This window comes from Anneissia japonica, unplaced genomic scaffold, assembly GCF_011630105.1.
Source record: "Anneissia japonica isolate Jap-2015-1 unplaced genomic scaffold, ASM1163010v1 scaffold652_len952628_cov199, whole genome shotgun sequence".
In the NCBI taxonomy this organism is placed as follows: domain Eukaryota; kingdom Metazoa; phylum Echinodermata; class Crinoidea; order Comatulida; family Comatulidae; genus Anneissia; species Anneissia japonica.
In genome coordinates, this window is record NW_022757608.1 from 327,499 (window position 1) to 351,762 (window position 24,264).

The 24,264-nt window shown below is 34.5% G+C and overlaps 1 protein-coding gene across 6 annotated transcripts; it reads right to left on the reverse strand.

Moving 5' to 3' along the window:
* Positions 1-240: 240 nt before the first annotated feature.
* Positions 241-23,634, reverse strand: LOC117124811 (cohesin subunit SA-1-like). 6 transcript variants are annotated; one of them, XM_033271144.1, is made up of 25 exons: positions 23,486-23,634; positions 22,786-22,899; positions 21,979-22,054; positions 18,694-18,804; positions 18,328-18,501; positions 17,581-17,785; positions 16,720-16,945; positions 15,583-15,706; positions 15,204-15,382; positions 14,728-14,950; positions 13,997-14,111; positions 13,688-13,884; positions 13,047-13,196; positions 11,956-12,096; positions 11,765-11,835; positions 10,904-11,072; positions 10,273-10,522; positions 9,086-9,228; positions 8,834-8,935; positions 7,992-8,143; positions 7,297-7,428; positions 6,833-7,020; positions 6,182-6,284; positions 4,467-4,554; positions 241-1,553 (listed from the first exon to the last, which is right to left on the reverse strand). In XM_033271144.1, the coding sequence occupies exons 2-25, from the start codon at positions 22,878-22,880 to the stop codon at positions 1,530-1,532; spliced, it is 3,438 nt and encodes a 1,145-aa protein (XP_033127035.1). In that variant the 5' UTR covers positions 22,881-22,899; positions 23,486-23,634; the 3' UTR covers positions 241-1,529. The 6 variants fall into 6 exon arrangements, with proteins under 6 accessions (XP_033127035.1, XP_033127034.1, XP_033127033.1 ...); XM_033271143.1 differs by having other exon boundaries at positions 4,467-4,557; XM_033271142.1 differs by lacking the exon at positions 241-1,553 and adding an exon at positions 3,558-3,947.
* Between the last annotated feature and the right edge of the window lie 630 nt (positions 23,635-24,264).

Here is a 24,264-nt window from a genome sequence, read left to right on the forward strand (position 1 = left end):
AATTTAAATGTTTTCCTAAAGGGTAATAAAAATGGTGGCTATGTTGAAATTCAAGATGGCAGGTCAATATTAAATTTTTCATATAGGCCTTTCCTTTAGTCAGCAAGTAAAACATTTTTCCAAAAAGTAATATGGTGGCAACCCTTATTGATAGAAGTACAGTAGCACAAAAATAGAATATCTACTAAATACACAGTATACAAAGAATGTATTCACAACAAAGAAAATATATCCAAACAGTTATTTTTACTATTTTTATTTTTCTGTTTAACTTTTCATGTTTCTTGATAACATTGAGGAACACTTTCAAATATTGTTACAAAAGTATGAATTGTGAAGAAAAATTTACAACCAGTAATGAAAAAGATTCGTGCAGTGATTTAATAAAACATTTCTTGCAACATCAATTAAGTGTCAACCACACAAGTTGTGTGCAAGTAACAAGGTAACAGACTCCCAAGACGTAACATGGAATATGATGGAAAATGTTTGGCTAACTGCTTGTTGTATTCAGTTTACAAAACCTTGTTGGAGAAAATGTTCTTCCGTGAGTGTGTACACAATCAGAGGATGGCGAGCTACAATGTATAGATGTATACTTGTCCAATACACATCTGATATATGTAGGTTTGCCAAAAGTACAACAATGAAGCTGGAGTACTGATCCTTAAAAGGCAGTAGAATATTTGTTTAAAACTGTGACATTCATTGCGATTACAATGATTAGGAGACAACTTGCAAGAAAAATCTTGAAACAAAACTATTTACAGGTCAAATATCAACACATGGATTCTATATACATTACAATAAAGGAAAATTGTACTACAATTAACAAACAGATCAAACCTTCACAGTTTTTGATATAACTAAAAGCTGTAAGGTTAGCAGGTTAATAGTATCTTTGGAAAAAGGTACCGAATATTCCCCCTGGATGAAATGTGGACAGACACTAGCACAATTTATGGGAATAAAAAATATAGAATACAATGACCATGCTCAAAATACTAATAAAATTATAGTGAAACAAAACTGGATTTACATAAGGTTTAGTTTAGGATGACATGAATATCGACAGGAGTAAAATGATGATGACAATAATAATAACAACGATGATTAAACATTCAACTTAATTTACCCACTTTTACCTCTAAAAAAACACTAACAATTAACACGGTTAATAAACCACATGTCTTCATATCTCTTAAGCCGGGAGTACGACCATCTAACTCCCCTCCCTATGAGTGCTAGACGACGCGGCAAATCCGTCCTCGCCTTGCATTCTGTATAGAATCGCGGCGGCCAACGACTGTCGGACGAAGTGAGTGTCCAGCTTTCTGCAACTCGAAAAATCAACCAATGACCTTAAGACGGCGTAAAATATTTCAACGACTTCTCTTTTAACTTCTAAATGTATGCTGTACTCGGTTTTGTGCACCTCTCTCTGTCCATATAACACTGGTGAATGAAAGTTAAAATGACTTGTAGGTGAAGGTGAATTTTGGAGAAGATTAATCCAATGGATGACTTGTTCAGAAACCCATTTGCATATCCTCCTGAAATAGCAGAAATGTAAAAATTAAGATTATAATACAGTAACAGTATTACCGTATAAATATTAATGTTATTATTTTAGAAATCTTCATAAAGATAAACTCAAAACACAGGTAGCCCAAATGTTACTATTATTTTTTATTTGATTGCGACTGTCAAGAATAAGTCTAAGGTTTAAAGGGTTTGTTACAACAGGTAATGTAGTAACAACTGTAATATACCACACTACACAGCTTATGTAGTAAATCTCCCCGCTAATGTAGAAACACCAACAGCTTATGTAGTAAAAAGAAAATCAACCCCAGCTAAAGTAGAACGCTCAACAGATAATGTAGAAACGAAAATTGCCTCACAGCTAATGTAACTACTATCGCCAGCTAATGTAGCGTATTACAATATTACAATTCCATGAGCTGAAAAATATGAGGGAACCAAAATTATGCACATTTCATAATGGCATGTAAACCTGTGAGGGCACTTCAAAAAATGGCCACCTGTGCCTATATTATCGGGTACTCATCTCGGTAACCACTAATCAATAAGGCTTAATAATGGTATGGCATTGTTAATAAGATCGACAATGGCGTAGGTTCGTTGCGGTCGGTCGGTAGGTCCCCGTTTACCTTCAAATCTGTTTTCCCAATTTCAGTTAAGCCGGGCACTCCACAGAATCGCCGACGCGATTCTATAGAGAACGATCCGTTCAGACTGCCACCAACCATCAGCTGGCAGCATGGTGTGGCGTCATCTATCGCTCACAGAGAGTAAAGTTAGATTCGTCGTATTATGCAGTGAGTTTCCCTGCATTATAAAACTTATCGGTTTAGCAGGCAGTTTATTAATAATGTCGGTCGGTTGGTCGGTCGGTCAGTCATTCCACCAGTTGGTTGGTCTGTCGGTCTGTCTTATATAACTTATTATATGTAAAGTAAACAGCCAGAGAGAAATGCCTCCCCTTAGTAATAGCCCTTCATCAGAGCAAAATATAAAATATATAACCATATAAAACACATACAATGTAAAATGGTGGTGGTTTAGTGGTTATGGCGTTCACCTTGACAGCAAGAGGTCACAGGTTCGATTCCCGTCGGAGGTAATTTATTTCATAATTTATTTATAGAACCATATTCAGCAACAACAAACAGGCATCAAACTGAAGTCAAAACAGTGTCGTGTGTCAGTACTGTTGATATAATTTCAAGACGTAATAGTTTAAAGCTGGTAACCTTGATTATATGTTCCCCTTTGATGTAAGATGTTATACTACTGTATATTCTACATTAGCTGGCGATAGTTACATTAGCTGTAAGGCAATTTTCGTTACTACATTAGCTGTTGAGCGTTCTACATTAGCTGGGTTTGATTTTCTTTTTACTACATAAGCTGTTGGTGTTTCTACATTAGCGGGGAATTTTACTACATAAGCTGTGAAGTGTGCTACATTAACGGTTGTTACTACATTAGCTGTTGTAACAGGGTTCCAAAGTTAAAGCTTTTCTTTATATATCATTACCCAAATATCGAATATAATTTGAGAACTTTAACAAAAAAGTTGTAAACATATTTATGAACTCATTAATATTTATGAGTTCAATCTTCCATCTGAATGTAGATAAGCAGAATAAAACAACCATTTTTTATGTTTGTTTTTGTTTTTATAATGTTGTTCTTGTACATATTGTCTTTTTTTTAAATTCTTTGCATCTGTCAGTTGGTATTGGGTGCTGCAAGCATTTCTAATGGAAAAAGCCCTAAATAAGATGCCATATCATTATTATTATTAACATTACTTTAAAATATATATTAACTATCAATGTTAAATATTGTGAGCATAGTGGAGGGGAAAAAATTTGTATGGCCTATGGTTATACAGCATATAAAATAATATTACGGAAATCATTAAAAAAAAATCCTGGACTCAACATGACTCAAACGCAATCTAAATTCTTGGATCATAATGTGTAATGTATAAATCTACAACTATTTCTGAATTCATACACATCTAATCCTAAGCTACCTGACTAAAAGCTGTCAGAATCCTGATCAATATCTGGTATTTCCTCTGGGAAGATATCATGGAGAATGGTTTTCCTGCTCCTTCTAAGATTTGCCCTACGTGGCTTTGTGACAGAAACTCTAATACGCTTTTCAGAAGGTTGGAATTCTGAATCTGTGCTTGGTGATACACTAGCAGGACTGGTTTCATCTATTCTGTATTTCTTCAATCTATCTGACCTGACTTGGTTCTGTCTAGCCGATGGTGCTTTCAACCGGGCATGACCGGACTGAACTGGTTCTATCTGACTAAGATTTGTTCTACTCTGTCTTGTTTTTTTGGATATTAAATGTCTGCTTGTCAGAAGAACAGGAGATTTTGGAGTACTTCTAGCTGTAGGCTGTTGAAATGATTTAAGAACATAGCTCAACAAATCAATCAGATATATATAGCAATATAATAATAAATATCATTGGTGGATTCAAGTTTTTGAAAACCATAATTGCTGATGATTATTAAATACTGTAGTTCTGAAACAATTATTCCCTTCTCTGCTATTTTCAAACTCCTGTTTCACTCCTGCATTCAAGCCCTATTAATACAAATACATTAATCAAAACATCATCATTTGGTAAAATGTTTGTCGGTAGTTTTACAGTATTATGTATTACTGTAGATATATTTGGCGGTACATCATTGTAGTATAATTTATATTAAATATGAAACCAATCAAGGATGTAGAGTTATCCAACCTTGAAGTTTTCCACCCAGTCTGATGCTAATTTCATGGAGTTCCACCTACATTTATTAACCCCCTTGCCCAGTCATACTTAAATATCACTCTTATTATTTAGAGTTCACCAATGTTTTATCACCCACCCAGCAAATAGTTTTCTACAGCTACAACCCTGACACTCACCAATACTTGGATGGCCTGTCCTTCTTGGAAGTCGTCTTCTTCATCATTACTTTCATCTTCACTCTCCTCTTCCTGCTGTTGCTGTTGCCTTCTGAGAAAATATCAATCAATCGAAAATCATCAACACCAACAAATTTAATGCTGATAAATAATATTAAAATAAATTAAGGGCAAAGAAATAAAAAAAAACCAGTGGACACACTGTAGTCAGTGAAACACAATTTAGAAATATGGGATGTTATAAAATGGTTAAGGAAACATTCTACTCTCAATTTTAAAAAATAAAAAAAAAGATACAGTATATCAAAATAAAAGAATTAAAGTCCTTGATTAGTTTTCTCTGTTAGTAAAGAATTCAAATTAAACTAATAAATTAATAGGATATGGCAATAAAATAAAAATACTAAATAGTGCTGAAGTTGAAAAAAAAAAAAACCAAGATGGAAATGTGTATATTCGTCTCGCAAGCATTTACAAACAAAAATACTTTTTTATGGTGCCCATTTAAAAATCAAATTGGCAACATTAGTATAAAAGATCAGTGTATTATGTTTTCAACAATGTACTAATTTTTTATAGATGTGAACAAATTTACATGAGAAACCAGACTATAAATAATCAGAATAAATTAATGAAACAATATCTTAAAATTCAGTTAGTAAGAACAATGTAGTCCTTGTACTCTACGCTGAGTTTCATGTTTTCCAACAAACAAAGGTCCCATGTTGGAATAAGTAACTTCTGGTAGATCCTGTAAATAGGCTTTCTTAACACATCTAACATTATTTTGCTGTCCATCGTGAGTAAGTTGATAACAAAGTAGTAAAAACATGAAAATATTATTAATTTGCAGAAGATGGGATATTTTCTGGGTGATTCTTGCTTGCGGAAGACTTGGGGGCCCTGCACAAAGCACTAACTTAATGAAAAAGCAACTCAAAATATTGAAGTTAATGACACAATAACTCAAAACATTATTAATGTGAAACAGTGCTTGTACCCTAAGCTGCCTTTTCTAGCACTATAGCTAAGCCTAGCCTTCACTCTCATCCTTCTAAGCTTGGTGCTAATCCATGATAGTTGTGATGATGCTCCTTCGCTCATGCTTCCAGTTGTCCTATTGTCACAACACCAAGAGTATTAATTTAAGTATCGACTAATGTTGCTTATAAAACAACCAGTACAGTATACAATATTTGGTTAAGTGAGCCATCTACAGTGGATTAGGTTGAAAAATTGTTTGGGAACAAGAATATACTTCCATTTAAAATGTATATTTGCATGATTTAAAAGAAAAAAATGTATTTTTTTATTGGGTAAAAAAAAAATGTATTTTTTTATTGGGTTTAATTGATCAAGCAAGCATTGGTCTTGAAGAATTATGGATTTCATAAGACAGAGGAATACTGTATTAGAATACTCTTAAGCATTGTTAATAATATTTTTGCTTAGTATTGGTAAGTTAACTATTTTGCTCTGTACGTTTTAATGTATGCTCTCCTGCAAGTGGTAAACTTGACATTTACTGCTGGATGGTAAATATATAAAAAAAAAACTTTCATCTCAAATTGTGCTAGAATCTACAAATATGAATAGATAAAAAAAAAACAAAAAACATTAGCTACAGTACGACCAATACAACCAATCATAGCAGTAGATGAAATTGTTGTTTAAAGATTTTTCATAAAAGAAATTAGAATAGTATTGTTACTGACCCTTGACTGGTAAGTTCCTCATCTGTGCGTCGACGTTTCCATCCACCACGCGCTCCTTGAGCCTGTTCCTCTCGGGAAACCCAGCGACCCTCTACATCATCAGCTTAGGAGTACAAAAACAGTATTGTTTGTCAATATATGCATTAATAAATCTATGAAAATCATGTTGAAAAAAAATTATTGAATGATAAAATAGTTAAAGATAAAAGGTGTCTAAATACAACATATATATATTTAATTTTTTTTTAATGCAATAAACATTTCTATAAAAGAAAATTTATTATTTGTGTAAGATTTTGAATAAAGTAGTTAATAAATATAAAACATGTGAAAAGTCTTCAAATATGTTGGCTCTAAATCTCAACAGAAAAAGAAACTGTGAACAATGCTTAATTTTATATTTTGGAAATACGTTTATTCTTGACAAAACGTCAGAATTTCTCTAATATCTACTGTAATACTCCAGACCTTAACATTACACCTTAACTCCACCCCCAGCTCCACCATCTCCAATGTTTTATATACCTAAAAGTCTAATGATCAGTTCTTCCCTCCTCAAGTTTAATAAAAACACCTGATGATAGAGCATCAGATTTTCTGAATGACAAAATATATTGCTTGAATCAGCAGATAATAAAATGAAAAGTTTACCTCCAGACAGGGCCATCTTCCTTTTGATGCCTGGCTTAGGGCGCTTAGGAGGACGGGGTGGACGACTGACGTCAGAGCTGGTGTCACCGCCTTGCATCAGGCTGTTGCGGTAGGCTCTTAATGCAGACCATTCATCCCCGGTTTGTTCCAACATTTCTGATTTGAGTTGCTTGTCCAGATATGCCAGGCTAAACGAACATTAAATTTTTAAAATCATTAATTATTATTCCACTCAGTGGTAGAAGTGACCGTTTGGACTTGAAATAAACCACAAAAATACACATTTGTACACATAATTACTGTTAGCACAATAATAGTGTGAAAAAATAAAAGTATATAACTTTGAAATTTATTATCACTGAAATAAAATAATAAATATATAAAAATAATTATTAATAAAATTTGTTTCATGATTCCTCAAAATCTAAATATACAGTACTTGAAAATGAAAAATAAATACTTACACAGTCTTTTTATCTTGCTTCATAAGTTTTGCGGTGAATTCACTAAGTATATCAAGATAACCAATGTTTGGTGGTGGCCCTCCTGGGTTTTGACGGTCTTCTATTGGTGTTAAGCTGAACACAATACCTTCTCTACATAAAAAAGAGATATAAGATATTTCATTGCACAGTGTATAATTAGTTATCCCTGTTGGTAAACAATAAATACAAAACACAAACAATGAATACTTGTGTGTGCAATGGGAAGGCTACTTTCATAGAATGGAATGTTCCATTTAACAGCGGTACGAATAAGAAATATTCATTATGAACATCTACTGTATATCTTAGTTAATTGTTAGGTAAATTTAATATATTTATAGGTCATTTTGCGACATAGTCCATTTGAATTTAAGGGGTGAAAAAAGCTGAGAGCAATTCTTTATTAATGGTGCAGTTCTTTGATTAAAACTAAGACTGCACAGCAAAATCAACAAACCAAATACACATTAAATATGGAAAGAATCAGGGCATCAAGAATTCCCCTTGTACAATCCATGGAGAAGACTAAAAAAAGTACATATGCAAAATATTTTTTTTTTCTAAAATGTATTTGTTCTCAGGCAAATGGGCCACAGATTGGTAATAGCAAATTTAATCACTGACTTTTGCTCTGTGGTGAGGATTTAAACAAAAATACAAGGGAGGCTACCTACCTGTGAAGAGCTGCCACGGCATCTCTGGTTTTGATCTGGTCAAGTCCAAAGGTGAGCGAGAATCTACGTGCAAGCTCTTTAATAGCATTCATTTGCGCAATAGAGCGGCTTTCATCAGCATATCCTATCTCACTCTTCATTTCATTAAATAACTGTTAAAATAAAAAAAATAATTATTATTTGTCCTTATTTCAAACTGATATACTTTCTTTATCCTACCCAATTGTAATACAAGAATTAATAGAGGAGACAAAAATATAACATTAATTAAATTATTTATTTTTCTCAAATTTAAATTTAAAATTTATTTGTTTTCTAACACAGCTCCTTTCTTTTCTCATACAACCCCTTGCTGATGTGTATAATCAGCCAGTAGCGGGCAATCCCACTAGGCACCCATTCATACTCCTGGGTGAAGAAAAGCAATGCATATAGTATGTGCAAGTGCTTAGCTCAAGAACACGAGTGAAATGCACAGAGAGGGATTGAAACTCCAACCCAGAAAAGGCAAACCAGACTCGATACGCCAAACTGACTCAACAATGTTATTATTATTATTATTTTTATTATTATTTTTATTATAATTATTATTATTATTATTATGCATTTTGTTAAGGGGGCTATTACCCTAAAGATCTGTGCTCTGCGCAGCACATGATTTTATTATAGCCTCCTCCACATATACTTTATATTTTTATGTTATTTGTGGAAAATAAAAGAAATCTGAATCTGAATGTTTATTAAAATCTAAATTTGTTAGAATATTTTTCTATTTTTACAATAGTTATACTTATTGAAGAGGGGCTCATGGATCATATACTGTACTGTATTGTCATTGATACCTGGCTCAGACTGAGTCCTAATGTCCTGGCACAGCTGATCTTGTTGATTTCTCTTGACTTGGCTAATGTCAGCTTGATGATATCACCATAATCATTATAATACTGCAATATATAAAATTTTAAATTATGATCATATTTTCAGTTATACCGTAAATTACTATTTTTGTGTTAACTGAAAGATCTGAATGCTCCAGAATAAAAGAAAAGGTTTTCCTCACCACCAAGCCACTACTCGTTCTAATTGCTGCTTACCTTCATGTAGTGTTTAAATATACCAGCAGCATTGCGCATGTCAATAATGTTGAACACGATGAGTTTGCAGAATGACGCAAGAAGATTACGGCGTTTGTGAAGAACTTCAATTTTATGGGAATCGTCACCATCATCGTCGTCATCTAGATTTTAATCAATCACAAGTATTACAGTATTGTATTAAAATACTATTTACACTCAATAGGTAGGATTATGTGATTCTATATAAACTAAAGCTCTATTTACACTTTCAGTTTTATGAGACAAATTTGTGTAAATTATTTATATATGGACATGATGTCATATCACATCCATATATGGGCATGATAATGTGATATCACATTAATATGGGAATGATGAAGTCACATCACATCCATATATGGGCATGGTGATGTCATGTCACATCTACATATGGACATGATAATGACATATTACACACATAAATGGGAATGATGATGTCATCTCATCAATAAATTGGCATGATGATGTCATGTCATACATGGGCAAACCACAGGTATTTGTCACATAATGTGTATTGAGCTTCAGGGAGTGGTGCTCTCTTTCGTCAAAATAAAAACAAAATTCTATCTTCACTACCTACAGTAGCTACAAATCAAGTGTGATTGAAATACTATTAGTATACAGTACTGTAATATTTCATTCTCACTTGTTTTGATTTCTTTTATCCTCTTCATTATCCTTTCCTAGTTTTACTGTTAATTAGAGGGATTTAGCGATGGGCATCACATGAGCTAACTTGGGTGTTGGATATAAACAACCTACTGACACAGCCGTGTTTTACATGGAGATTGCTATCGCGGCCGTCCAATGTAAAGTCATCATAATTCCCAGTAAACTATACCAAATTGATTGGAAATTAAACTTAAGGATTTTGCCTTAATGGTTTGCTAATGCTGTAAAGGATACTGGCTGCAAACATTAAGAATTTTTGACAAATGTTAGGTCTAGGCCCCTGCACATCTATGGAATGCATGATGGTCTTCAACCCGCGAACTACACTGTGATGTTAGGACCAGCTAAGGTTTATGAAGGATCACTTAAATTTCAAAGTATACAATCAAAGGAGAACGCCTGGCTAAGTAAATAAACACTATTTTGAACAATCAATTAACTTATTGACATTTCTGTAAGGAAAGACAGACACACTTGCTTTTATATCAACTCACCATCATCATCTTCTTCAACAAATACTTCTTCCTGGATAAAATCTGATATCAGATTTTGTAAGTTATCATTGGCTATGTAGACCAATGAGCTATAGGCCTTATCGGAGCCCAACTGCTTGCTGAAGACTACCAGGAGGTCCCCAATTGTGGTGAAGGCTTCCTGCTTCACTGTCTCGTTACGATCAATAAGAAGGATGGCGCAGAGGTGAATCAGATCATTGACCCGTTTTTTTAATTTATTTATTTCATCCTGCAAATCAACGAACAATAAAGTTACAATAAAAAGGTTTCTCCATGGTATGAAGTTTTTTAAAAGAAATACCTGAGATTTACCTGATTTTACATAGTCATGCCTATATACAGTATGGGCAAACCATAGATATTTATTACATAAACCTTTGAAAAACATTTTAGTTGATTATTTGTGTGAATTTTACGATAAATTGATTGGTAAAAAATTGAAAGGTAAAAAAATGTCCTTGAAGTGAAAGGAGGCAAACAATGCAGAGGTATTTGGACAAACAATTACCAAAGCTGGAGTGTTTTGCATTTGTAATGCTAGGATCATAAAATAGTTTAGTGTAAAAAGTGCACCTTATAGCATTTACAGCTTAAGTAATAAAGGTCTTACCGGGTCTGGGTTCTTGTCTTCTAGCTTGTTAACGTACCACATGATTGCGTAATGAGCGCAGGCAATTGCAGAGGCATAAATATCCTCTGGAATGTCGCCACGCTTTGGAGCTTGCTTGATGAGTACGTAGATCATCTCGTAAAGGTTCCAGCCTGTAAGGTCATGACAGCTAAAAACAAAAGAATTTTTTTTTACATGGTATTTTCATGACTTGACGTTTTAGGAATTGTCAAATCATCGAAATGCATATGATCTCTCTGTAGATTTCAACCATGATGACAATGGTCTAGCACGTTTTGTGTATATAATCTTGCCTATTTTTAATTAGAATATTTTTGAATATTGAACAGGTAAATAAAACAGATAGATACAACCTAGTTCTACAACCTGTTAACTGTTGGCATAGTCTAGGAAATCTAAATTAGGCCTAAAGTATCCTCATATGACATGGATTACAGTTTTTACTGTATGGTCCAGGGGTCCAAGTTGGAAGGAGTCACATCCGGAAGATCTGGTTAATTTTCTTACATGGTGAAAATATGCATTAACACTTACTCTTGTGAGACAATTGATCAGGAAGGGGGTAATAAAGTAATAAAAACATGCAGATAAAATGAATATGCTGGAGATGGGTTAGTCTCCATGAGATTCTTTCTTGCTTGCAAGATTGCAAGAGGCCATCCTGATTTCCCGGGAGACTTGGGACCCCAGATGATCTGCTGTATTTTACCAATTTTTCAAGTCATAAAAACCACCTTACTCCAAACAGTATGTAACATGGATGTTTCACTGTACTCAATATACTCAGATTAATACTACTAAACTCTATTTAATCAATAAAAAATAAACTATAATGTTCACCTGTAGAAAGTTGTAATCCTTTTGAGACTAGATGACAAGGCGTAGATCACATTATCATGTGGCTCGTCCGTCTAATGAAAAATAATAAAAAAAGTTGACATTAATGATGTTCAACAGTAACAGCAAACAACAGCAGCAACAACTAAATGAATGAAAATAATAATTACTTGACATAATTCTGATCAACTTACTGCATCAAAACTCTCAAAACTTCGGGCAAGCCTTTCTGCAAGACTGTCAAAGAGTGTTGTCCTGGCAACCTCTACCTTGGGTGTGGTGTTGTATTGCTCGCAAAGGAGGCTTTCATATGTCTTTGCACATGCTTCAAGAACCTTGAAAACAAATTTATAATATAAAATAAAAGTCAAGAGAAAAAAACACAAATCACTGTTTCCTGACCCAGTCTTTACTATATACAGTAAAACGTCCATTTTATGTATCCCTTGGTACCAAGGGGTGTTCATAAATTGAAAAATTTGTAAACTAGATCGGTTGTCAGTTTCCAATACCAAGGCCTAGAAATCGCCTGCCATTGAGCGCCTATAGGCCAGGCCTAGCACGCACCGACAGTGCAGCAGCGTGGTCTACCGTGCATAGAGCCTAGCTGAATTTACCTTCGAAAAAAACCAAATTATTTTAATCGCTGGCATTATTCCACTTAACAAAATGTTATTTTAACTCTTATTCAAACATCTATGTCTTATGGACCTTTCTATCGTGTTCTTTCTAGTTGTTAGATCGTCACATTGTATTGTTTACGTGCATTTCGCGACCATATCTAGCATTCACAATGTGAACAAGTTGGTGACCCCAATACTCTCATTTGTCATCGTAAACATGTGCACTCAATCCGATAACGACACATGCTTGGTAGTTCGTTGTTCTGGTTAGGTTTATTACATTAATATAGTGATTATTATACCAGAAATGGAAGAAAAGATCGCACTATTAATAAATAAATACAACAAACTTGAATTTATCAAGAACAATTTACATTATCACTTTGTAAAACGTGAGCAATCAGACTTTTTTTACGGTAATTAATTGATTGGTGATGACGTCATCAGGAGCGAAGACCATTCGCAAAATCGACTATTTGTAAAATGGAAAGTTTGTAAAATGGACGTTTTAATGTATTACTTCATTCATTTATTAAATATATATTTATTTAATAATATATTTCGTTTTTTTTACATTCATTGCTACTATTACTTTACCTAGCAGTTAAATGGTTAGTCTCTCAGAGTGACTGCTCAGATTGCCCTGATACTGAACCACATACCTCAGATTCTGTGTGCTTCTCCACTATGTCTCTCATTTGTCGTAAAAGTGAGTCAAGGTGCTTCTCCAGCCGACTGGTGGTGAAGATCTCAACATCAAAGTGTTGCGGGATCTCCAATAGGTTGGCTACTTTATCAGAGTCCATTCCATACTGCAAATTAAAACACCAAAGTTGTTAAATAAACTAAAGAAAAATTAATAAATATAATGATTTGTATATTCGTTGATTGTCTCAAATATTGCTGTGGCACTCTCTAGCTGCTGAACAATACAATATAACTTTAAGAAGGGCATTAACAGCATGAAAATAAAATATGGTACGAGAAATATGGAAATTATGGTAATTTCTGCCTCTTAAAATGAATTAACACGATTGTCGGTAAATTTGACCTGAACATTCCATGATTACACACCTAAATAAACAAGAAACTATGCCTGAAGTACAAAGTAGTTCTTACATAGTAAAAAAAAAAAAACTTTGCTCGAACTCTATTACCAAGATCATGTAAACAAATTCTATATTGCACCACTTTACAGGTTTATCAAGTCATATTTAAGCAGAATTTCTAGTTCAGTAGGTGACGATTTTCCGGTTCCCCGATCGCCATTGGTTACGGGCCTGACTTGTCCAACTTGTCTTACCTTTGAAAGCAGATCTGGCAACTTGACTATGAAGTGTTCTGACAGTTTCATCTTATCATCCTGTACCGACTTCTTCTCCTTAGCTGTAAGGATCTTCTTGGATGAGCCTCGCCCAACAGGCGGGTGCCCCTGGGCTGCTTGTCGCACGGCACACACCATGATTTCAATCAGAGCAGTTTCTTGCCGATCATCAAGAGCTGAAATTGAGACAATAGTATTCATCTATTGTTTTTTATCCAATCAATTTTTTACACAAAGCCTGACATTAAACTTGAAGTGAAATAAACATGAATAAACAAGTCCACTTACGCTCTTCTCCTCTTCCGGGTTCCTCAAGGAGCAGTTCTGTCATGCAATCCCAATCCTTTCCCATGTCATTAACTTCCCAGAGGGCATCTACTAGGTATGCAGCATGTTCATGGAGCTGATAAGGGAATAAAAAAAATATGTATCAACTCCATGGGAAGGTAGATGGGAAATGAATCTACATACAGACTTCAATGATCAATGATAGCCACTATATCCTAGTATTGGAAACTACAAAATCTTTGGTGGTTACTCTACCCTAAAGGCCTGTTCACACTATGACAATTATGATCAAGGATAAAAAGCTAAAAAGCAATTTTTCATATAGAAAATAAAAGGAATAAGAGAAGTTTATACACTAGCATGATTCGATAACGATTTATCGTGTATACGATAAAAAAATATTTTCACAAATCAAATCAAATGAGGCCATAATCATGGGAAAATGAAAACATTGTAGTAGTAAAAAGATTTCTTTTATTTTCTATATGAACAATTGCTTTTCAGATTTTTATTGTTGATTGTTATCGTCATAGTGTAAGCAGGCCTTAACAGGGAATTCTATTATACATACTATTCAGACTATACTATGAGTGGGAATTTTATAATCCATTCTGTTCACTGTCTCCTGTAAGTGGCAATTCATGCAAGTCACTGATTGAAAGTAAGATTTCCATGATTCATGAGTTACAATTCTAATCAACTATTACTACTTTCACACAATCTCAAATTACCTCACTTTCGATGAAGAACTGGACAAGATCCTTAATAAGGGGGGCATTCGCACTACGCCTTTTGCTTGCTGCTCGCTTGGACTTCGCCGAATCTGTGTCATCTCTTTTGAAGAGCCTTTCGTTGAGAAACTCACCGGCTGCCTGGGCTACTGCTCTGCTTGCTGAGTATACCAGCTGGTAAACATTTTCACAATCTTCAGCAGATAATATGTCTTCATTAAACCTACACAGAAGATAATACATTGGATTAGATTTATTTGGTGTGAAGACCAAGGATAATGGAAGTCCAAAGACTTCTTTCCAGTGGGGTCCTTCTGGTTGTGATTGAGCAGTACTCCAGGGAGACAATTCTCTATTCTGTACTGCATTTAAAAGGTTATAGCAATGTGTCTTGTGTTAAGTAACATGTCTTATTGGTGACAAATAATGTCAGATTTGTCGTACGACTGAAAATGTGATTTACTTATGATACTTACTTTAGAATGAGAGTGACAACTTTGATGGCTTGCACTGCCACATCAGTTTCCTTATCCAGCGTCATGGCAACAATCCTATCTTTGAATCGATTGGTGAAGAGTTCCAGCTTTAATGCCAAGTCATTTACAAGGTACAGATTCTGGAGTCCCACTAAACACTTTAATCTAACATCCCCAACCTTTGAAATAAAAGACAAAGTCATCGTAATAACACATACAAAATACACATTATTCATATAAGCAGTGCTCAAGAATGAACTTTTTGTACATTTTTAGACCTTTCAGAGCATATGAAATAAAATAATAATCGTCCATTTTGTCATGCATGGTTAATCATACCCTAAATATAAGACCTACATAGTCTATGAATTAATCTCACCTTATCATGGAGGGTCCAGCCAACATATTTCAGGTAGCTGTCACTCAAGAACATCTCGCTGTAGTTTTTCATCCAAACACCAATTTCTCCCATGCAGATCGCTCTGATCTCTGGCTGTGTATCCCTAAGTAGATGGAAAAAGTATTTCAAACCAATTAAAATCCTATCTCTGGCTTTGTAACCCTAAGTGGATAGAAAAGTATTTTAAACCAATTAAAATAAACCTTTCAGTTTAAAGTAATTGGGAAAAGACACTAAAACTCAATGGCACAGCGCAGTGAAAAGAATTTAAAATGGAAAGGGATCAGACTCTCGGATTTTTTTAAAATGCTATTCTATTCTCTTGAAAAAGTACTAACATGACTTAGAGGGCATCTATTGAAAATACACAGGGTTTATTACGACACTGACTGATGATGATATGCATGTTAAAGCCATTTGTACCAAATGTGTGCTGTAAATGTAAAGAATGTAAAGAATTCCTAACCTTCATGTAGGGGGCCCGCTAAATCATGGTGGTACATGTTTTTCATTTCATTGCATGCATGCAAACCAGAAATCTGTCAACTCTTCTATATACTTTGCTTATGTTTACTCTTCCTTATCATTGGCTGATCCAGGAATTCAAAAGAGGGGGGCCCTGGGAGGTACTTCCACAGATGGAGGATCTATACCACCTCAGCCCACCATGGTTGGGGCTGAGGTAAGAAAATTTGTGATTATGGCACATCTAGATGACCGGAAATTGCACTCTCAGACTTAAAATTTGAATATAACTTTCTTTAAATCTCCATTAAAAAAAAAATTTGAATCTGTCTCTTATACACATCTAGATGTGTATAAGAGACAGCTGCTGAACAATACAATATAACTTTAACCACCGCCCCTTGAATCTGCCACTTCCTATACCTTAATATAATGTGTTTTTTAATTTTAAGTTCCAAAGATTAAAAAATGCTTAAAGTTTGTGACAATCTGGCACAACAGAATGCAAATTCTCTAAGGGGTCACCATCTGTCAGAGGTAACATGTTACACATTTGCCTGCCACAAGCAACTGGGTGCTTACAGACAGAGGCCAAGATAGGGCCCCTAGAGAAAGATGCAAGCCAGGAATTCAGTTTATTAAAATTGATACCTATATCTGTGGACGAAGATTCCTTTGAAGATGTTATTCATCATCTGCTGTATTTCCTCTATGTTCTCGATAATCTCCTGCCGTTTTCCGAGCAGCATTTCAATTCTCTCACTCGCTCGTTTTGAAGTCTGCTTTTGACGCTCAGCATCGTGCTGACGCTGTGTGTTGTCCAAATTTACACTAAGATTCAGGGCGACATTCACCAATGCTGTCATAAGTTTCATAGCTGCAAAAGGGTTAATAATGTCAGTTCGTGAAATAGTCAAATACTATAGAAAGGTGAAATTCAAGTCACATTATTTGAATAATCCCAAAAATATGCCTACACTAAAGATAAAGTTATATCATAAATTTCAATTTTTTGTTAATAAATTTAACATTTCCATGAATAAGGGAAATGGTTGTTAAAATACAATGAAGATAAATATAAATTATGGGTCCCTTGTTTACAACACTTAATGCCAAGATTCCGAACTTGATCATAGATTTAGTAATTGTAAAATATAACTATTTTTTCTATGTTTAATCCATTGTAATTTGTATATGAAATTTCCTGGTGAATAATTGTATATGGTAGACTGATTTTGTTTGCACCCGTTTGGATTTTCTTAGCCTGTTTTGATTTTGTCAGTATTTTTAAGTTTATTGCTGTAATTTGTTTACATAGAATACTATACCTAAGGGTACATTAAATTTTGAAGATACAATACTTATCATTACATACAATATTATCTTACCAGTCTAGTTATTATATGATTTTATGATTACTAATCTCAGAATGTCACTCTCCAGAACTAATGATGTGAATGAATGCAAGGCTCTGTTCTGAAGTTGAACAGATAATCCCAAATTATTTATTACCTGCTAGGGTACTGGTGTGTCGGAAAGCACGGACCTGGGAGTCGCTAAGTCCTGTCAGAAGAGATATGATATTGTCCATCATATACTGATCATACAGTATGCTGTACTGGCATTGCCGCACAAGCACCACAATGAAATCGCAGAAATTTGACTTGAACTTCTTGTACATAATTCCCGTCATTATCAGTGGGTAGTCTCCACTTTCCTGCAAGAGTATAATAATAAATAGTTTTACAGTATTTATTTTTTTCAACAATAGAGGGTGACCCTTCCAACTAGGCTGATATTCATGGGATATTAAGTAGATTTAAATAATATAATGCAAAAAACGAGGTCTCTATGCGCTGGACAAAATGTATAAAGTAGACAACAAAAAAATGAATAAACAAACAAAAAATAATAAACAATAAAAGAACATAAATACACAAAGCTGGCAGCACGCAAGCCTGACCATTTCTGGGATCAGGTATCTCCTAACCTTCACTAGCTAGTGAAGTGAAACAATGAAAAAAGAGGATATTTTAAGGAGGCAAACAGCAAAATTTTTGAGTCTCTACTTAAAGATGCCAATGGACACAGAATCAGGTTTCAAAAGGTTGCTCGTTTCAAATTTTCACACGAAAGGACAGGTCACAATATGTTTTCAAATGGGAGCCGAGAACAAAGAAAAAGAACTTAATGATGGGAAAAGACATTTTATAATACATGTACAAACATTCATTCTAAATTAGAAACAACACATTTTACCTCGTCAAATTCTTCCGTCATGCGTCTGATAATATCACTATGTTCCAGGGTAGCATACATGTCAGTTGTTACGACTCCCTTACACCCTGAGCTTTGTATAATGAAGTTGATCAAATCAAGGAGTGCTGTGTCACGATTTGTCTTGTAACTTTCAATCCATTCGTCTACAATTGTCTAGAGTAAAAAAAAATGGTCTATAATAATATTTCTATTTCAATCACTAATTTATACATAGAATATAACACAAAATGTTCAATTTTAACAACTTGAAAGACAGTGCACATGTAACTTGCCATTTAGTGAACCCCAGATAATGGAGTCATTAGCATGCTTGATTTTAGAACAGATATTCAAAATTTTTCTCACCTGGGATCCGCCTTTGCCTTGACGTACTATCTCAAACAAAGTGCTAGGTTCATTGCTCGCAATGGATTCAGTTTCTGCTCTTGGTCGGCGCCCTCGTCCTCGTTTTGCTCCCTACATGACATTAATGAAATATTTAAATAAATTATAAAACCTATTTGAAGACAGTTAAAGTTTACATTGCAACAAATTGATCCAGAGGTGACGGAACTAGGGGGTGCTGCATTATGGAGAGTAATGTGTGACTGGAAATGGTGTACAGTCAGTTGGTTGTTACCATATGCCAAGACTCACACTTACTATCAAAATTTTCATCACATCAGGAGTGGAGCTGGGTATTAATGATAATAACAATAACAATTCAAAAAACAACAACATATTTGCACCAAGGACAAAAAGACTCAAAGGTGCAGTGTAGATTAAAACTAAAGCCATGTATGAAAAAAGGTGAACTTCTGCAATGGATTTTAAAGTTGTTGCAGAAGTAGATTACTTAATAAAAGAAGATAGGTTATTTTCAATAAGAGAATCAGCAAACGTGAATGTTCATTGATCGCCATCTCTTTTAGAAGTTGGAACAGTTAGGAGATGGGTGGGCAGGTACCGTACTCGTGCGAATAAGCGACCCGTTTGAATAAGCGCCCCTCCTAACATGAAATTGTCCTTAAGCGCCCCGTTTGAATAAGCGCCCCATTTTAATTTGAATAAACGCCCCCTCAATAATTCAATCAATCCTGAGACTGCGAATGTTGGCATGATTTGAGGTGTGGAGTGGAATCACATTCTCCTTTAGTCAATATCAAAATGAGGATATTTATCTTGGACAGACAGTATATTTTCAATTTTCATCTTCTGACATTTGTCTATAGCCTAGTCCTACTCTTTTTCCGACAATTTGCGCCTTTAACACATTCACATCTAAGTTTTCAAGAAAACCTGCAATGATCATGCTGTCCTGCTATTCTCAATCGGCCAATGGTCAACAAGCTAACCACCACCACTAATTTCATCTGCTATTCTGCTGTTATAATACTGTACTCACAACATTCGTCATGACAAGCTATGCTCTCTGTATGATTTTTTTTTTTAGCCGCACCACCATTCGTAATTTGCGGTTTCCTAATGTCCTTATATAATCGTTTTTCATTCAAAATGTGCCTCTTGAATTTAATAAGTTCTCATAAGAACCCCTAGATTTTCATCTATTTCGATAAGCGCCCCCTCAATTTCCACTCTGTTTTCATAAGCGCCCCGTTTGAATAAGCGCCCTTTTCGAATAAGCGCCCCTCAAAAAGTGTAAAAAATATTTTAAGCACCCTGGCGCTTATTTGCGCAAGCACAGTAACAAAAAAAAAAAAAACACCAAAAAACATGCAATAATTTTTACTACAGTAATATATTGAACATTTTGTCAAATACAAAACATATTATTGCTTATCATTATCAGTTTTCACCTACCCCGAACTGGCCTCTTGTTGGTTTTTTCTTCATTTTTGATCCATCTTCATTTTCACTTTCATCTGAATGATCTCCACTTTCATTGTGAAATAAAAATTGTATAATATTAATAAAAGTAAAATTAAATATAAAGAAAATAGTCAAAGTTGTGAAGTATTTCAAACCACATGCAAACAAGATACAGTAAGCTCTCTGCTTAAATGTGTATTTGAACCCAAATATACAGACAGTAGATTGCTCTCAAATATTCGAGACCACATTGGTGACCTGGACAAGTATACCCTTCCGGGATCTGTTCCAGTATTAACATAAGTTGGGTGGTCTAATGGTACTGTCTTTGATTAGAGTCAAATTATTAAATAAGAGCCTTCTTGAATAAAAGGGTGAAATGTCATTTCCGTTTGTCATGGGCAAAAAAAGAAAAATTAAATTTCATATTTAAATTATGTTATTTAACTTAGTAGTTATTAACTTACAATTGAAAATGTTAATGAGAAAAAATGTTTTCCTGCAATTAAAACAATTAAACTTTTCCTGTACCAACTGTATTCGTAATTGGATGGTGGAAATTAATTTACAAACTTTTAATATTAAACTTATATTATTATACTTTTTTCTAAAATATCTGTGAATAAGCAAAATTTGTTTCCCATTCTGTTTCTGATTGGAAATTAATAGCATAATTGATCTTTTTAAATGAGATATTAAGGGTTTTGATTGAATTGTTGAGGTACTTTCCAATTTTTTTCCCAAGGAAGTATATCATTAAATTGAAACTCAACACTTACTGTGAACTTGCCGTAGATTGCAGGTATTCAGAGCCTTGTGTTGACGACTGGTCATCAGGAATAGCTTTTCCTGACTTCCCACGTAATGCAGGCATGGTTGTCAATTATACAGTACTGATGACATGTAGGAATAAGCAAGAAGACTTTAAATTCATTTTCATATTTGTGTAGCCTACTGTGGGTAAACCTGTCTCTTAGTAGGTACCGAATAAGAGCCCCTCTGGAATAAGTGAAACGTGAAAATTTCCCTAAGCGCCCCGTTTGAATGAGCGCCCTTCAATAATATCACGTGATTTTTTTCTTATCAAGTCAATAATCCAAACAATCCTGAGACTGGATGTTGACATAAGTTGAGCTGCGGAGTGGAATTACATTCTCTTAGGTCAATATCAAAATGATGATCTTTCTCTTGAACAGATGAGAGCTCCCTGGACAGACAGTATACTTCCAACTTTCATCTTTTTACATTTGTCTAGGCCTAGTCCTACACCCTTTCCGACAATTTGCACCTTCAACACATTCTTATCTGAGTTTTCAAGAAAACCTGCAATGATCCATCCTGCAAATCTCAAACGGCCACCATCACCACCACACCACCACTAATTTCATCTGCTATTCTGCTGTTATACTCACAACATTCTTGTCATGACAAGCCATGCTCTCTGTACGATTTCTTTCTTATCTTCTCAGCCGCACAACCATTCGTAATTTGTGGTTTCCTAATGTCCTTATATAATCACTTTTCATTCAAAATGTGCCTCTTGAATTTAATAAGTTTTCATAAGAACCCCTCGATTTTCATATAAGCGCCCCCTCAATTTCCACTGTTTTCATAAGCGCCCCGTTTGAATAAGCACCCTTTTCGAATAAGCGCCCCTCAAAAAGTGCAAAAAATATTTTAAGCACCCAGGCGCTTATTCGCGCAAGTACAGTAACAAAAAAAACACCAAAAAACATGCAATAATTTTTACTACAGTAATATATTGAACATTTTGTCAAATACAAGACATATTATTGCTTATCATTATCAGTTTTCACCTACCCCGAACTGGCCTCTTGTCGGTTTTTTCTTCACTTTTGATCCATCTTCATTTTCACTTTCATCTGAATGATCTCCACTTTGATTGTGAAATAAAAATTGTATAATATTAATAAAAGTAAAATTAAAATAAATATAAAGAAAATAGTCAAAGTTGTAAAGTATTTCAAACTACATGCAAACAAGATACAGTAAGCTCTCTGCATAAATGTGTGTTTGAACCCAAATATACAGTAGTTTGCTCTCAAATATTCGAGACCACATTGGTGACCTGGACTAGTATACCCTTCTAGGATCTGTTCCGGTATCAACATAAGTTGGGTGGTCTAATGGTACTGTCTTCGATTAGAGTCAAATTATTATATAAGAGCCTTCTTGAATTAAATAAAGGGTGAAATGTCATTTCCGTTTGTCATGGGCAAGAAAAGAAAAATTAAATTTCATATTTAAATTATGTTAATATTTAAGTAGTTATTAACTTACAATTGAAAATGTAAATGAGAAAAAATGTTTTCCTGCAATTAAAACAATTAAACTTTTCCTGTACCAACTGTATTTGTAATTGGCTGGTGGAAATTAATTTACAAACTTTTAATATCAACGTTTAATATCAAACTATTATTAAACTTTTTTCTAAAATATTTGTGAATAAGAAAAATTTGTTTCCCATTGTTTCTGATTGGAAATTAATAGCATAATTGATCTTTTTAAATGAGATATTACACTGTAAGGGTTTTGATTGAATTGTTGAGGTATTTTCCCATTTTTTTCCCAAGGGAGTATACCATTAAATTGAAACTCAACACTTACTGTGAACTTGCCGTAGATTGCAGGTATTCAGAGCCTTGTGTTGAAGACTGGTCATCAGGAATAGCTTTTCCTGACTTCCCCCGTAATGCAGGCATGGTTGTCAATTATACAGTACTGATGACATGTAGGAATAAGCAAGAAGACTTTAAATTCATTTTCATATTTGTGTAGCCTACTGTGGGTAAACAAAACGTAACCTGTCCTACTCTTCTCTAGGGCACAAAATTGTCTTGGCTAGTACAGTAATAGTCTACAGTAGGCCTAGTCCAACGGCCTACCGAATACCGGCCTAGGCTTACCCAGCCTGAACCTAGTCTTAGAGGGCCTAGCCTAGCTAGGCCCTAGTTCTAGGCTAGGCTAGTTTATTTTTAGTATAAATTTTTGATTGATTTGATTGATAAAATGATAGAAGTATTAAAGTTCATTAGCACAGTAGTTGCAGTCCTAATCCATGGCATACAGCAGGCCTACACCCAGGGCTAAGGAAGGCCTACCTTTGTCCTAGGACCTAGCCTTAGAAATCTTCCTCTAAAAGCCTGGTCTCCCGCCGAGTCCTTGTTGCCAACTCCGATCACAACAACAACCAAAGAGGCCTAGGCTAGGCCCTAGCCTAGGCTTGCACCAGAAAGATATGTTCAATCGAATGAATTTGAACAATAAATTGCTCTTTTATGCAATAAACAGTTTTATTAATAATTACTTGTTATCAAGAATTCTTGCAATAAAATGTAAAAAAGTAAGACACAACAGAAGTACTCAAATAGAACAATGCGCGGGAAGACGCCGAAAAAGGCAAAATTAATTGAGACTGAATCCTGACGCTCAGAACCATGTTTTGACTACTCTCGCTTGCGTTCAGGAGTTACACTTACGACGCAAATTCAATTTCACGACACTGAAAGATGTACGTATAACAAGGTAGGCCTAAATTAGGAATAATTACAAAAGTTAAGTTCGTATTTGTGTTTTTTAGCAACTAGATCCAAATGAATAATTAATGTTGTATTTAAGTTTTTGGAACCAAATTTAAACCTGTTTTATCATAAAAGCATTTATATCCTTTAAATTTCATTCTGATCATGTTGGTTTCTATGACTGGATAGGGCCTAATGTAGCCTAAGGATTATTTCGGTAACTGTAACCAATGAAATATAATGAAGTGAAATTGGTTTTTTTTTTGCATCTCATTATCGAGATCATTATGCATACAACAATCGTGTAGACATCTTGCACAAAACATTACCTAGACTAAAATGCGTCCTTTACAGCAGGTCCCAAATTACGTCCATCTGATGAGGCAAAACTATACAAGCTGTTTTAACACTGTATTAAACCAAAATACAATAAAAGTTCAAGTATAAGTGTAGAGCCTACAATAGGCACCATGAAACAAGGCTATGTTTTTTAAGCAACTATTTGAGGTCATGATAACAAGGGTTCGGGACACAACAGTAAGAATCATATCGATACGTGCTTTGT